We start from the raw sequence: 16,497 nt of genomic DNA on the forward strand, positions 1-16,497 counted from the left end.
TGACACGGAGGGTCTGTGGGCAAACCAAGTTCAGCTCAGACCTGGGCTCAGCTCCATCCCAGCTGCTGACTCAGGGTGAGTTGTGCTGCAAGGTTTCTATATCCCCTTAATTTTAAGATGGGGACAATAACACAGTACTTATCTAACAGCGTTTCACTAAAGGTAAAACAAGATATATTTAAAAGTGCTTAGCTCAGAGCCTCACACATTCTTGGTGACTGATAAGCAAAGCTGGGTGCAAAGGTAAGAGTAGTCAGGGAGTGGTCTCTTTTGTTAGTTTTCAGGGGAGAAGAAGAAATTCTGGAGCTGCTGCTGGGAGGGATGTGGGAGAATTTGTCTTTCATGATACGTTTTATGTTCACTCGGTCAACTCATTCTTGATCCTTTTCCCAACTTCTCTTTTATGAAGACAAGCACAAACAGAGCATGTACCCAATCACTGCCGGTGCTGACAGAGTTTCAGAATCTTCTGGTAGAAACCACTTACGTCCAGAACAGAAAAACAGTATGTTCTTAGTTTTAAATAGTTGCTCTGGAGTCCCTTGTGATTGAACTCTATGTCAGCTGTAACTCATGAAAGTTCTCAAATTTTCATGACTGAAAACCCATGTGTTTTACTTCAAAGCCCATCTACCAACCATAACTATCACCTTGACAAAGAAAGAGAAGGCAAGCCCCAATTAACCTTTATACATAAAGCCTAAAGAATGAAAAACCATACCTTAATCCTGGATTATGTGATACTACGTGGTATACTATGTAATTTGTAACAACTAAATTCCAGAAAATTGTGTGGTTTTGGTAGTAAGAGGGCTTCATGACATAAAATGTCAAGTGGAGATAGAGAAAAAAGCAAGATGTGGACTGACAGGGAAGGTTAGCACAGATGGAGCAGTAAGGCAATCATACCATAAATTGCTACTGACATAGGATCGAGAGAGACTACTGGCAAAAGCTCAAATGAGACACAGTAAGAGTTTAGATTCAGACAGTGGCTATGGTATAAATTTGGAAAATTGATAGCCACATGAGCCCTCTTTGCATGAGACTGGCGTCTATGTGGAGTGATGGCTCCCTATGCCTCCTTTCTTCTCATCATTTTTACATTTTTAAAAATGCATTGCTTCTTTCAGAAGTCAAGAAGTGATTCTTCCAATACTTTCTCATCCCTTTACCCTTAGTTATGAGACAATTTGCTAATTTCTCATCCATGAATACTTGCTGGGTAGTTAAAAGTAGATAAATTTTACTAGTTAGATGTTGAAAGTTGACCAATAACTCTCAAAATCTGATTAAGAAAAGGAAACCTACAAAACAGTTTAATTCCAAAATGATTTTTTTGCACATGCCTCATTTATTTGAAATTTTGCTTTATAGGACAAAGGCAACAACTTGTACATGATTTCTCTGAACCAGGTATGTTAATATTTGACAAAGAATAACAGTCATTCCATTTAAAACTATGTATTGCTTGTTTCAAATACCTAAGAAAATATGTCAAGGTTAAAATAGAAGAGCTGGCGCATGCCTGTAATCCCAGTACTTTGGGAGGCTGAGGTGGGAGTTTGCAGTGAGCCGAGATTGCTCCACTGCACTCCAGCCTGCTGACAGAGTGAGACTCCATCTCAAAACAAAAACAAAAACAAAAAAGAGCATATGTTGTTAACTTTATTCACCGAAAATTGTAAAGGAAAAAAAATATTCTCTTTTTAAAATTAAAATAGGCATTTCTTATTTTTAAAAACATTTTGGGGGCCAGGGGCACTGGCTGTAGTCCCAGAACTTTAGGAGACAGAGCCTGGTTAATTGCTTGAACCCAGGAGTTTGATAACAGCGTGGGCAATATGGCAAAATCCATCTCTACCAAAAATACAAAAATTAGCTGGGATGGGGCATGTGCCTGTAGTCCCAGCTACTTGGGAGGCTGGCTGAGGTAGGGGGATCGATTGCCTGAGCCTGGGAGTTGGAGGCTCCAGCGAGCTATGATTGTGCCACTGTACTCTATCTAGCCTTGGTGACTGAGTAAGACCTTGTCTCAAAAACAAATAAATAGGTAAATAAAAAATAAATAAAAACATTTTGGAAATAGTAATACATAATCTGATAGTAGTTTTCCTAGTAGGTTAGATGTTTTGCCTTTCTAACCAACCCTGAGTATTTGAGAAAGGCCTCCTAAAAGCTTATAAAACAAATGAATTTCCCTCTTCCCTTCTATAAAGAGTAAGGCATTTAAAATCATCTAATTAACTGGCACTGTATTTAAAGGATAAATCTCAGCCTTGATTCATTTTTGGCCAATGCGACCACTTAGGGGTCATCTTGACCACCTTTGCTGAAAGGACATTTCTCCCCCCTCACTTGGTATCATTGTGTGTGCTCATTTGCTATTACCATTAGAATGCTGAATAGCAAATGAGCACACACAATGATACCCTCCCTTCACACTCAGCTGTGTCCATAGCTTACAGGGTAAAAAGCACATCATAGAAATTCCTCACTATCACATGCATTTAAGCTAAGTGGTCAAGAAGGCTGGGAAACACCAGCAAGAGGAAATGCTACTTTTACTTTTTATCAGTAATGGGGCTTTTAAATATGAATTAGCCAAATAAATGAGCCATTTTACCTTTGTCTAAACTTCCATTCTATTTACTTCATCTGGAACAATACAAATATGGTATAAATATTTTTAGTGACTATATCAGAGACTACGCATAAGAATACTGTGGAAGTAATGCAAGCTTAGAATATAGATGACCTGCATTATAGTTATAATTCTACTTTTAACTAGTTGTCTGACCAAGGCTAAGTTAACCTTATTAGGCTTCTTTTCTTTATTTGTAAAGTGTTTATAGCAATTTCTTTACAAAATTAGGATTCTATGATTTGTTCAATGTCTTCATAACATCCAAACTATGAAAGAATTTGTGAGCCAGGCACAGTGGCTCACACCTGTAATCCCAGCACTTTGGGAGGCTAAGGAGGGTGGATCGCCTGAGGTCAGGAATTCGAGACCAGCCTGGCCAATGAAGTGAAATCCCATCTCTACTAAAAACACAAAAAATTAGCTGGGCATGGTAGCCGGCGCCTGTAATCCCAGCTACTAGGGAGGCTGAGGCAGGAGACAAGAGGTAGAGGTTGCAGTGAGCCGAGATCGCTCATCACTCTTGTCCACCACACTCAGCCTGGGCAACAAGAGCGAAACGCCATCTCAAAAAAAAATGAAAGAAAGAAGAGAGAGAGAGAGAGAGAGAAAGAAAAAGAGAAAGAAAAAGAAAGAAAGAAAGAAGAAAGAAAGAAAGAAGAAAAAGAAAGAAAGAAAGAAGAAAAAGAAAGAAAGAAAGAAAGAAAGAAAGAAAGAAAGAAAGAAAGAAAGAAAGAAAGAAAGAAAGAAAGAAAGAAAGAAAGAAAAAGAAAAAAAGAAAGAAAGAAAAAATTTGTGGGGTTTTTTTTTCCCTGAGTAGAATGTCCACTGAGTTCTAATCTGTTACACCAGAGAAGAACACTGGGTCTGGAATCAGAACCCTCAGGCCTTAGTTCTGTCATCAACTAGTTGTGCAACCTGGGACAAAAGATTTATCATTCACAGTCCCAGTTTCCCAGGTTACTGTAAAGCACACAATTTTTAAAAAGATAATGATTAATAATGGGCATTGGATTTCTCTTAGGAGGAATAAAAATCAGGTAGTGATACTGGTTTCATATCCTGTGAATATACTAAATAATAACTATACACCTTAAATATGTGAACTACATGATATGTGAAACATATTTCAATAAAGACTTTTAAAAAAAAAAGATAAAGTATACATAATAGTATATTAATGTACTCTCAATTAAAAGACAAGGTGATGTTACCCTGATTTTATCTGTCTTATTTTTTGATTGCTATATGGTCATTTATTTTAGACTCTCATAATTTTGCTACTCTCTTCATCTCCTGTAGTGATAACACTCATTATTTTTGGGGTGATGGCTGTTGTCATTGGAAAGATCCTCTTTATTTCTTACTGTATTCGCCGACTGAGAAAGGTGAGAATTCAGTTTTTAATTTTGCTCTAAGTACCAATGTGACTAGTTCTAGGAGAATTTATTTCTCTGAGTTCAATTAAACTAAAAAAGAGAAACAGAATTGCATTAAACTCCATCATTTTCAACTGGACACATAGAAGTCACTGTGTTACTCTAGCAGAATTTTGTCTTTTGCATTTGCCCAGTTAAAGGGAACCTCTAAATATAACTCTATCCCCCATTTTCCCAATGAAAGATCTCTCCCTAGTTTTCCATCTAACTTGCTTTTATATATTTTAATGGATATTGAGGAAATACTAAGACTCTACTTATAGTATTTACTCTATTTGTGTATTAATTATTTAAAAGAATATATTTACATATGTTTAAAACTTTGAGGGAGGCCAAGGTAAGAGGATTGCATGAACCCAGGAGTTTGAGACCAGCCTGGGAAACAAGGTGAAACCCAATCTATACCAAAAAAATGAAAATTAGAGAGGTGCAGTGGTGCACATCTGTGGTATCAGCTACTCAGGAGGCTGAAATGGGAGGATTACTTGAGCCCGGGAAATCAAGGCTGCAGTGAGCTGTGATCATGCCACTGCACTCCAGCCTCGGCAACAAAATGAGACCCTGTCTCAATAAATGCATAAATAAATAAAAATAAATAAACAAAATAAAACTTTTGCTTTTTCTTATTCTCACATATTCTGAAACAAATTTTCAAATTTCCACCCATGAATTCTTAACATTAGTGATTTTTTTGAATCACTAGCAATTTTAAAAAATATATATCTGTATATACAGATATATATATATATAGATATATATATTTTTTTGAGACAGAATTTTTCTGTCACCCAGGCTCAAGTGCAATGGCACAATCTCTGCTCACTACAGCCTCCACCTCCCAGGTTTAAATGATTCTCATGCTTCAGCCTCCATACTAGCTGAGACTACAGGTGTGGGCCACAATGCCTGGCTAATTTTTATATTTTTTTAATGTAGAGATGGGGTTTCACTGTGTTGACCAGGCTGGTCTTGAACTCCTGGCCTCAAGTGATCCACCTGCCGTGGCCTCCAAAGTGCTGGGATTACAGGCACAAGCCACCACACCCAGCCCACTAATGCTATTTTTAAATCCATACAACACAGCTCATTGAAGTGTATAACTTTTGCTATCACTTTCTATTCATGACATTTAAGACAATGTGTGTGTGTGTGTGTGTGTGTGTCTGTGTGTGTGTCTGTGTGTGTTTATGATGCTGTCGCTGTCCCTGTAATCTTAGATCAGAAGTACTGAGTCACAGGAGATTGATACAGTTATATTTTTATTCATCCTCTGTGGTTAATCTCTCTGTGATTTTTGAGACCATAACCACTATGTAATTCTTTTAAAAGGGATGACTGAGAGGGGTAACAACACTGCAATTGTGGGACCATCAGGAGGAGAATGATAGCAAATCTACATAAAGTTCCTTTGCCCCTTTTCTTTTTTAACTGCTTCTAACAGTTAACTTCTACAACCATCCAATCCTATGATTGATTTTCATTATTCCATATAAATATAGCTTCCTTAAATAATACTTTTTGTTAATCAAAGAAAGGGAACTGGGAATGACTACTCTTGTATGAGAGATTTGGTAAGGACTTTAGTGTAAGATAACTTCTCTTGCCTGGAGTATAAAAGAGAAAAATCATCTTCTTACATGGGCCTACATGGCAAAGTGGGTTGTTTTCTCTCTTGGTCAATGTTCCAAACCCCGAAAAAGTCAAGGAAATATTTAGTTGGCAAAGTTTGGATAATTTTCTAAATGTTTATGGATGACTTTGGTTCTGGTCAACATGATCCAGAGATCACACACTTTATTTTTATTTTCACTTCCACTATTTATTACAGCAGGGAAACAGGTAAGTGTCAGTGTTTGTGGTAATATTTTCCCTACTGAAATACCAAATACCATAGAGGAACACATATACAAATTTAAATCAATGCTTATAAATACCCATTAAATAGCAACTAGTAACAACAACCACAAAATCTCTGCAAAGGGGACTTCGATCAAAAGAAAAAAATTACAAAAATTTTTAAGCTGAGGCATTTTACTTTTTACTGTCTTAAGGTTAAAAAATTGTGGCGTTAATATTTTTCTGGTATTTCTTCATAGAAAAGCTCATTTGATGTACAAACTCCCTCCTCACCTGACACAGATGTGCCTTTAAGCTCTGTTGAAATAGAAAATCCAGGTTGGTATTAATGTTTGCACCTTTTGCCTTTTAGGAAAGAAAACTAACTAGAGTTATTTCTTTCTGATTTGAGGGAGGGGAAAACCAGCTATGATTCATTTCTATTCTATTTCATTAATTCTACCTCTTTGATGTTTTAGAATTGTAAGAGTTTGTCTGCAGCATAGTGAGATTCTCCTTTAGACACAAAGTGTTTTGTTTAAAAAAAAAAAAAAACTAAATGAATTAGTATAAGGGAAAGAGAAAACCAAATGTACTTCTTATGTCCAAAACTGCAGAGTTACGTGTATAGGAGACTATGGTTAGTATGTGTAATAGCCTCAGATCTAAAATCAGATTTGGATTTGAATCCATGCTCCAACACTTATTAACTGTGAAACCTTCAGCAAGCTACCAACCTCACTTAATAAAGAGATAGTGATAGTGTCAACCTCACAGAGTTTAATTTTAATGAGAATTAAATGAGCTACAACTGGTACAGCATTTAAAACTGTTCTTGGTCATCATAAGTCCTCACACCTGTTAGCTGTTATCAATATAGCAAGCCATCTAGCACATGCTTTCATCTCCACTCCCAGGTGCCAATTAGGTACAAAACATGTGAAAGGCCGTGGATACATTTTGTTTATCCAGAACAGTATTACCATATAGTGCTTTTTGAAAAGAACATTCATTGTCAACCTTTAAAATTAGGAAGTTTTTACATTAAAAAAAAAATCAGATGTTAGTATTCCTTTGGGGAAAAACGTAAACTCCCAAAATGCTGCGAGCCTTCATATCAGCATGAGACCAATTCCTAAGAGCTGAGTAGTGGTCGCTGCCTCTACTGTTGGTTTAAATAACTAGCCAATTACATTTGTTTTATTCACTATGGCCCCTGGTATGAACTAAGAAAGTATATTATTCCTATTGATCTTTGTCTAAAGCGTAAACCCAAATGACATCTATTTTGGGAGATAGCCACCAGGAACAAGTCTCTGGAATGAGCTTTTATTCCTTAAGTAAAGGAGATTTTATTTTGCCTTCTACAAAATCAATTAATTTCTCTCCCATAATTTTCTGATAGATCAGAGGTTAGGTACGTTTCTGGATTTTAATTTTAACCCTGGACCAGTCTAAGTTTTCTAGACTTTGGAGTCATAGAACAGAGAGAGTTTTAAAGATCCATCACAGCTACACAGGTTATATGCAGGATTTGCTACTTCACACTATCATGTGAATTCTTAAAGCTTAACAATGACTGTTACACGAGGTTTTAATCCTAAGAAGTTTCTGCTGTGTGAAAATGAATAGCATAGATATGATTCTCAGCTAAAAGGATTAATAAAATCCAATCCGCAGATACTTGAAACAACAAAAGTTTTGAGTCATATACCAGATTCACTTCATTTACTAAGGTTATCTTGTTATTGGACTGGCAGCTGGAACAAGTATCTGCAAAATATTCATTTTATTTGCATTCTGCCTTGCTCCAAAAAAAAAAAAAAGTCTTGGTGCAGTTTTTTAAATAGAACAATTACAACTGAAAATCTATCTTTTAAACTTAAATTTCTATACATTTTTAGCCACTTATTTATTCTAGTAACAAATTTAGTGTTTAGTGTGGCCCTTGCCATTTTTTTTTTCATACAATCTTGGGCATCTCAAATCTTTGGGCCAATTTAATACACCACAGTGCATTAAGATGTCCTTGTAGTTTAATTCAGTTAAGTGCAACAAACATTTGCTAAATGCATACCGTGGGGTAGGCACCACACTCACATTAGATATACCAATATGAGTCTTCATCCTTTAGAAGCTGAGAGACTAACGAAAAAAACAGAATGTCATTCCAGTGAACACATTGTACAGTAGTGGCAGCAATAGCTCCACTTGTCCCAGAGCCTGGGACAGGTATCAAAGGCTTCTGGAGATGAAATCACCTGAGATTAGTCTTAAAAGATGGGTGTGAAAGTACCCTTCTTTCACACGTACTTTCACACCTCAGAATCAGAGAGGAATATGGCCATAAGCTTTTGTGCAGACTCCTTTAGGAGGGGCGGGAAAGAAGTCATTCTTAAAAAACACATGACAGACTTAGAAACATGCCTTAAATATTATCATGCGTATGTCATTCAACTTATCATTTACTAGCTTCACATTATATTTTACCTCTATACAAGTTTGGCTGCTAGTTTCTTATCTCTGTGGAAACTAGGAACAGAGCAATTATATTTATTCTTTACCTAAGGCTTTTAGAATAGATATAATAGATATTCTAAGAAATTCTGTATTTTTTTTTTGCACAAAACTTCAATAGAGCTAATCAGTAAGGAGATTCCTTTTGTTTCCTACTAATTATGTTCAAGGACAACTCTGTAAGAATGTAGAATTCTAAAATTTATGCTGTGCATTAATTTCCTGTCATGTTTAACATAACTATGTCTCATATTTTGGTCTTGTATTTTTTATACTATAATCCTTCTAGAGAAAGTTGATCAATGAGAATCTGTTCACCAAACCAAGTGTGGAAAGAACACAAGAAGACATAAGACTTCAGTCAAGTGAAAAATTAACATGTGAATTGGACTCTCCAATAAATTATATACCTACCTAAATTGTACAATTTCAGAATGCAATTTTCATTATAATGAGTTCCAGTGACTCAGTGATGGAAAAAAATACTCTGCTCATTAACATTTCAAGATAAAGAACAATGTTTCCTTGCATCTTTGCTTTTGTATGTTAGCATAATTTTTAGAATTGATTGAGAATTCTGATCCAAAACTTTAGTTGAATTCATTTACATTTGTTTAATACTAACTTAATCTATTCTATTGTATTGTAATAATGGTGCTGTCAAATGAAAGGCTTGAAATACCTGAATGAAGTTTAGGTTTTCTTCCTATTGTAAACTTTTGAGTCTAGTTTCATTGTTTTAAATAAATTAAGGGGACACTAAAGTCCTATCATTTATTTCCTTCATTGCTGAACAGGCAAGATATAATATTACATGGATGATGATGATGATGATGATGATGATATACTATTACATGAATGATAATGATGATGATGATGATGATGATGATGATGATATACTATTACATGAATGATAATGATGATGATGATGATGATGATGATATACTATTACATGAATGATAATGATATTTTGTTCACACTAATAAAGCTTAATAAAATTTAAAAGAAATTTCTAGATATAGAGACTAAGGTCTGTGACTACACAGCTGTCACTCATTTATAGTGAAACTTAAAAAAGAAAAAAACCTTCCTGTGATACTTTATTTCCAAACTAATAAAAATCTATATAACTTTTCATTGTTGTGTGATAATAAAGTAAATTTTTTGTATATTTTCAGGCCTGGCAGCTGAAATTTATTTTTTAATAAATTAAAAAATCAAATTTTAGCCAATCTTCAGAGAGTGTTTTTGTACTAAATTGACTACTTAAAATAAAAAATGAGACTAAGAAGAGAACAATTCTTGATACGTGCTTTTTAAAAGTAATTTTAAGAAGATTATTAGGTTAATTTAATCCAATTAATGACCCAAATGCCAAGGTAATTTTAAATTTACATTTTTAATAAAAACGTGTTGAAACAAGAGAACATGAGATTAACCTTTTCGCTAAAGTAATTTACAAGTCAAAGACAAGAAAAAATCAGAGTGAATGTGCCATCTTAACCAGAGCTACAGAATTTAGTGAATAATTAAAGTACAAATTACTTTAACCTCAGTGAACTTTTCCAAGCAATTTCTCTGTACTTCTGTATATGAATGTCTTAGTTCGTTTTCTGCTACTATAACAGAATACTACAGACTGGGTAATTTACAAAGAAAAGAAATTTATTTTCTTCCTAGTTTTAGAGGCTGGGAAGGCCAAGGGCATGGCACTGACATCTGCCTTGTATCTCATAAGGACCTTCTTACTGCATGATAACAAAGCAGAAAGGCAAGCAAAAGTTTAAGATGAAGAGAGAGGAAATGAAGCCAAACACATCCTTTTATCAGAAGCCCACTCCTTCTATAAGGCATTAGTCCATTTGTGAGAATGGAGCCCTCATGACCTAATCATGACTTTAAAGGCCCTTCCCAACACTCTTACAATGACAATTAAATTTCAACAAAGTTTCCAGAGGTGACATTCAAATTATAGCAATGAACTTTTCATAGTTAAATTTGGTATTTGTCAGGGAAGAAATTACCATTTCCGTTTTATGAAATCTTTCCTGTGAAGATACCATGACTCCGTGGATGGCTCATGTTGGATTTCTTGAAATTGGGGCTGGGATGGGAGGGTTTGGTGATTCTGATTATGGAATTTTACTCTTCAGCCCTGAGTGTTTGCTTGTGTAGTTGTGAGCAAAAGGTCTAAATGGCAGAGAATATAAATGCAGAAAACTGAAAGACATGGTGAAGAAAGAATGACTCTTTTTTGCAACAAAAACTTAACTCTGAAAGCAACTCTGAATGGAGGGCCAAACAATGACATGGGGAAAGGGGTATTTTGGTGATATTGATATACAGTGATTGAATAATAGCCCTCTGGTTTATTCTAAACATTTATCCTATCAAATGCAGTAACTTTCTCAGAAGAAACTCCTAAAAGCCAAATGTTATCTAAATAAAATTTTAGATTTATTTAAATCTAAATTTAGATTTAAAATGCATAGGCCTTTCAACCAGTTCTAATGCATTTATGCCCTAGGCAGTATTTAGGGGGCATGTGCACTGCCAACTGCTAACCCACTTTTGGTATCTAGATCTAAGCATGCCCTCTGAATCCTCACAGCACTTATACATATTTTGTAACATTGCTATGATCTGAATTCCACACCCTACTTAAATACGATTCATTAAGAGGAAGAAGTTTAATGCACTTTTGTAACTCCTAAGAGGCTTAACAAAATTTGCTTCTTATTTCATGAAGCCAATATTAATATTTAAAATGGCATGATAGACAGTGACATCTTGAAGGTTTGGTCTGGGGTAGTGGGAAAAGAGAACCAGGTTTGGAGCCAGGGTTTGAACATAACTTTTGTTTCTTTATCTAAAATCATCTGAAATATGATGATGAGAATAACTGCCTTGCAGAAATGTCACAAGATTTATATATTTGTGTATGCTTATGTATTTATACAAAAAAATGAAAAACATGAAGAAACTATTAATATCAGTTCAAAGGGGAAAAAATGACTACATCTCTCATGTAATGAGAGATAAACCTCATGTCAGTCACGTGCAACTTTTGCAATTCTCTCCCATATGATCCTAAATCTGAATAGTGTCTGGTTTATTATTTACATGTTGACATAATGTTTAGAGTGATATTCTCCACAACAGTTTCCCTCAGACTAAAGCCCCTGGACTTTTTTTAAATTTTGCATAGAAACTAAACCAAGATTAACACATAAGGAGGAAGAGTACAAATGCTTTTTGATGGAAAGAGGAATATTACAGCAAAAGATGACTCACACATGATTATATACGCCATCTGCTTTTGTATGGGCAAATAAGCAGCTTTTTAGAACTAGCCCTAATTTATCTTTAAAGAATGTAAACATGTTGTACTGAATTTGTATATAGCTGTGAAGCTTAGTATTAAGCCATAATTAATGAGAGGAGAAAAATAAAAGGATAAGCACAGTTAGGTTTTAGTAGTTTACCTAAAAGGTACTATATTACTTGCCTGCAAAAGACACAACAGGTAGGTTTTGAAAATAGAAAGTAAATCCAGTGAGGTCCGTTGGCTCATGCCTGTAATCCCAGCAGTCTGGGAAGCTGAGGTGGGTGGATCTCCTGAGGTCAGGAGTTCAAGACCAGCCTGGCCAACATAGTAAAACCTGTTTCTACTAAAAATACAAAAATTAGCTGGTCATGGTGGTACAGGCCTGAAATCCTAGCTATTCAGGAGGCTGAGGCAGCAGAATCACTTGAACCTGGGAGGCAGAGGTGGCTATGAGCCAAGATCACACCACTGCACCCCAGCCTGTGTGCCAGAGCAAAACTCCAACTCAAAAAAAGAAAAAAGAAAATAAATCCAATTACGGAGAAAATACAGTCATAGTTTTGTATCCTGAGTTATGATTATTCATTTTTAAAAATATCTGAACATATAGTCATCACATGAAGGACAGCTGGAGAAGAGAGGGAGAGGAATGGAAGGAAACTGGAAAAGTGAGCTAGGTCTAAAGAGCTGTGCCTTCAGCTGTGCCTAAGCAAACATGACCTCTTCTCAGTTATGGGAGCCAATAAGTCCCTTCTTTGCTCAAGCCAGTTTTTGAAATTAGGCTTTTTGTCATTTATGATAGAAAGAGTCTTAGCTAAAGTAACAGAAAATTAAAATAGCTGATTGGGCTGACACCTTGTATCCAATAAAAACTGCATTCCAGGTTGACATATTTTGTACAATACAGAATTTACAAAGGAAATGCCTAAAAATTCTACAACTCTCACCAACTGCAAAGGTATAAAAGTGTAAGGAGCTGGTGACTGGACAAAAGGGAGTGTAGAGAAGAGAGCTGTTTGTCTGTCTTCAAGACCTCTCCTAAGAAGGAGAGGTGAGGAGGTTTTCCTCTCTTCATTTTGTCAAGAGCTCTAGAAGGTCTTGGGAGAACTTAAATGTGTCCTTGGAATGTTAGAGAATTCTGACTCTCACTTGAGAAACCCAAAGGGCAAAATAACGGTCCTAACCCTGCCCTGAAAGTATATTAAGAAGAGACTGGAAAGCTGGGGATGACACGCATTCCTAGAGTTTTAAGAGGCAATGGGAAAGTGAGTTTCTTGTGGGCTCTATACACACCACTGGAAAAATAAATTGTTCCTGTGGGTTATCTTTGGTCATATTGGAAATAATTTCCTAGAAAGGTCAATAGCTTTTAAGAGAAAGAAAGTCGAAGTGTTGCCAGACATCTAATGCTTTGTTTACCTATGAAGGACAGAAGAAGGATGTAGGCAAACAACCGAAACAGACATGGATGGGAAAATTCTGAAGAACCCACAAGAGCACCTATAAGAGAAAGGTTCAAATGTAAATCTCTGCCAAGAGAAAATGTGGGATCACTGTGAAATATTGGTCTAGTCAGAACTTTCCTACCCCTTTACCTAGTATTTTCCTTCCCATATTCCAATGCCAGAGGGTTTGAAAACTTTGAGTAGCAAGATGGAAGAAAAGGAATAAAGGCTCCAGTTTTGGGGGGGGAGGAGAAGTTGACCACATCATTCCTTTCCTGAATCCAGGGAAAAGAAGGAATAAAAACATTAATTTTAAATCAGAATGGAAATGTTGATTATTGCGTTGGAATAGATATTTTAACTACAAACTGGGGAGCCATTTGTATTAACTAATGGTGACCAGAAGAGTGATGGGGTATTTGGGCAGAGGAACAGTGCAAGGACAGACCAGTTCTACAGAAGACAGTTCAAAGGACACAGGAGATATGACTCAAATTAGTCCTAATTGAATTCTCTGAGTCTTGTTTACTTAATACAACCATTGTACACATAAAAGTATTAATGTAGCAAAAGCATTTGTTAATGACATAGATAAGGCATAATGGGAAAAAAGACATACATTATTAGTAACTGTAAATTGACTTAAAGGCAATAGAACAAAGTATTCCAAAATTCACAAATTTGTCTATGTATTGTTGGCCCAGTATTTCTATTTTGAAGAATGTGCTCCAGTAAAATTACAAAAAAAAGTAAATGATTATTTTTTAATTGACTTTACATATTCATAGCATCAACAAATAGCAAAAATAACCCAAATGTTTACTAACTTAGTAATGTCTATGTCATAATTTACATATTAGCATATTAACCAAATAGACTATTATGTAGCCAATTTAAAAGTACATGTAGACTTTGTTTACAAGTGAAAATGTGTGTATAAATGAATTTTTAATAAAAAATAGAAAACATAGTATAGTTATTCTGAACTAAAATATATGTATAGTGCATAAATTTTAAAGCTCAGAAAAAAACTTCAACACTCAGTAGTTTCTTTCTACTTGTTTTTGTTCTAAAATTAGTGCTAGTGACTTACAATGTAGTACTAACATTTCTGGTTCCTGCCGAATATTTCTAAGCTAGAGCTCTACTTCAAAACTGAAGACCAGAGACATCTCGATATTGCCCTATGTCCATATCTCATGAAACACGTTTTGGGGGGTGTGCTTAAAATGTGCTGTGACTCTGCAAAAATAAGCCTTGAAAGCTGAAGGATAAATGTTTCAAAACGAAGGAAAGCCAGAAATATCTCTGTTTCCAAACTCAACAATAAGATAACTTAGTCCATATACCTTGGGAAAAATGTGATCCCACTTTTTGAATGTGAAGTGTTTCTAAAACTTTTTTTATATTAAAATATATTAGAAAGACAAATATCACATATTCTCACTTATATGTGAGAGCTAAACATGTGGACTTCATGAAGACAAAAAGTAGATTGGTAGTGGGAAGGAGAGTCGGGGAGGGGATGATGGAATGAAAATAAAGAAAACAGGCAGGTGCAGTGGCTCAAGTCTGTAATCCCAGCACTTTGGGAGGCCGAGGTGGGCGGATCATGTGGTCAAGAGATTGAGACCATCCTGGCCAACATGATGAAACCCCGTCTCTACTAAAAATACAAAAAAAAAATTAGCTGGGCATGGTGGTGTGCGCCTGTAGTCCCAGCTACCTGGGAGGCTGAGGCAGGAGAATTGCTTGAACCTGGGAGGCGGAGGTTGCAGTGAGCCAAGATCACCACTGCACTCCAGCCTGGTGCCTGGTGACAGAGCGAGACTCTGTCTCAAAAAAAATAAAGAAAGAAAATAAAGAAAACAATTGTGTTTATTACCACTGAGGTGTATATACAAAATGGTAAAGATGGTAAATTATATATGTATATTTTACCTCAATAAAAATATAAATGGGGCTTAACACCTAGGTGACAGGTTGATAGGTGCAGCAAACCACCATGACACATGTATACCTATGTAATAAACCTGTACATTCCACACATGTATCCCAGAACTTAAAGTATAAAAATAAATAAATGAAATAAATATTTATGTTGAATATGCCAGTTTGGCATAATATTAGGAGCAAGTGTGCATATAATCCTTCATCAGATCAATACATTTTAATTCACCATTCAAATCCTAGTTTGAAAAATCCAGGTACTTCTCCATTTTAGCACCTGAGGAAGTGACAGGAGAGTGTGCTCTCAGCCACAGAAGGCAAAAAATTGTGCCTCTGTTGTTTCTCTCTCAAAGTTAAGTCGCTCTAGGAAGGAGTTTATTTCTGGAACGGTAATAGCCGTCTTATAATAGTAATGACCATGGTTCCCACCAGGACTTATGAAACCCTCTCTCTACTAAAAATACAAAAAAAAATTAGCTGGGCGTAGTGGTGTGCACCTGTAGTCCCAGCTACCCAGGAGGCTGAGGCAGGAGAATTGCTTGAACCTGGGAGGCGGGTAGTGATGTAGTTTGGCTGTGTCCTCACTCAGATCTCATCTTGAATTTTAGTTCCCATAATCTCCATCTGTCATGAAAGGGACCCTGTGGGCGATAATTTAATCATGAAGGTGGTTACCTCATGCTGCTCATGCTGTTCACGTGATAGTGAGTTCTCACAAGATCTGATGGTTTTGCACGGGGCTTACCCCTTCGCTTGACACTCATTCTCTCTCCTGCCACCCTGTGAAGAGGTGACTTCTGCCATGATTGTAGGTTTCTTGAAGCTCCCCAGCCATGCAGAATGGTAAATCAATTAAACCTATTGCCTTTATAAACCACCCCGTCTCAGGCAGTTCTTTATAGCAGCATGAGAATGGACTAATACAACTTATGAAGAAAACCAAAAGGAAAAGCAAATGAAGCCCTCACCTCTCACTAGGATCATTTGAGCAAAAGATATAGGACCTACAAGTTGCCTGACACATATAGCTCTTTACTTCTAAAGCCAAACAGAATCCTCTGAAATATGATAACCATGTAATAAACGATTTTTTGAAAAACTTTAAGAATTTGCTTTTGTGTACTCACCTCAAGGATTTTACAAAAATTCCAATATATGGGAGACCCAGGTTCTCAGCTTTCTTCCCTGATTCTTGTTTAATACAGGTACACCACATGACCTCAAGTATCATGCAATTTGTTCACTCTTCTCTTACTTCCAGTGTACCATGAAAGCCTTGACTGAGGCAATGACAGAGCACCTTCGCGTCTCGCTCCTTCACTGTGTGTAGACTAGAGT

At 36.1% G+C, this 16,497-nt stretch overlaps 1 protein-coding gene across 2 annotated transcripts in view; it reads left to right on the forward strand.

The window, feature by feature from the left end:
- GYPA (glycophorin A (MNS blood group)) overlaps window positions 1-9,573 on the forward strand; it is a 28,763-nt gene extending 19,190 nt beyond the window's left edge. Inside the window, exons 4-8 of one of the 2 annotated variants that reach the window (XM_008992652.5) lie at window positions 410-505; window positions 1,378-1,416; window positions 3,947-4,032; window positions 6,180-6,258; window positions 8,726-9,573. In XM_008992652.5, coding sequence (XP_008990900.3) covers window positions 410-505; window positions 1,378-1,416; window positions 3,947-4,032; window positions 6,180-6,258; window positions 8,726-8,742 — 317 coding nt within the window. In that variant the 3' untranslated portion in view covers window positions 8,743-9,573. The remainder of the gene's footprint in view (window positions 1-409; window positions 506-1,377; window positions 1,417-3,946; window positions 4,033-6,179; window positions 6,259-8,725) is intronic. The other variant, XM_008992653.5, reaches the window with a different exon arrangement.
- The last annotated feature ends 6,924 nt before the right edge of the window (window positions 9,574-16,497 follow it).

The sequence above is a fragment of the Callithrix jacchus genome, chromosome 3 (assembly GCF_049354715.1).
Source record: "Callithrix jacchus isolate 240 chromosome 3, calJac240_pri, whole genome shotgun sequence".
NCBI lineage: Eukaryota > Metazoa > Chordata > Mammalia > Primates > Cebidae > Callithrix > Callithrix jacchus.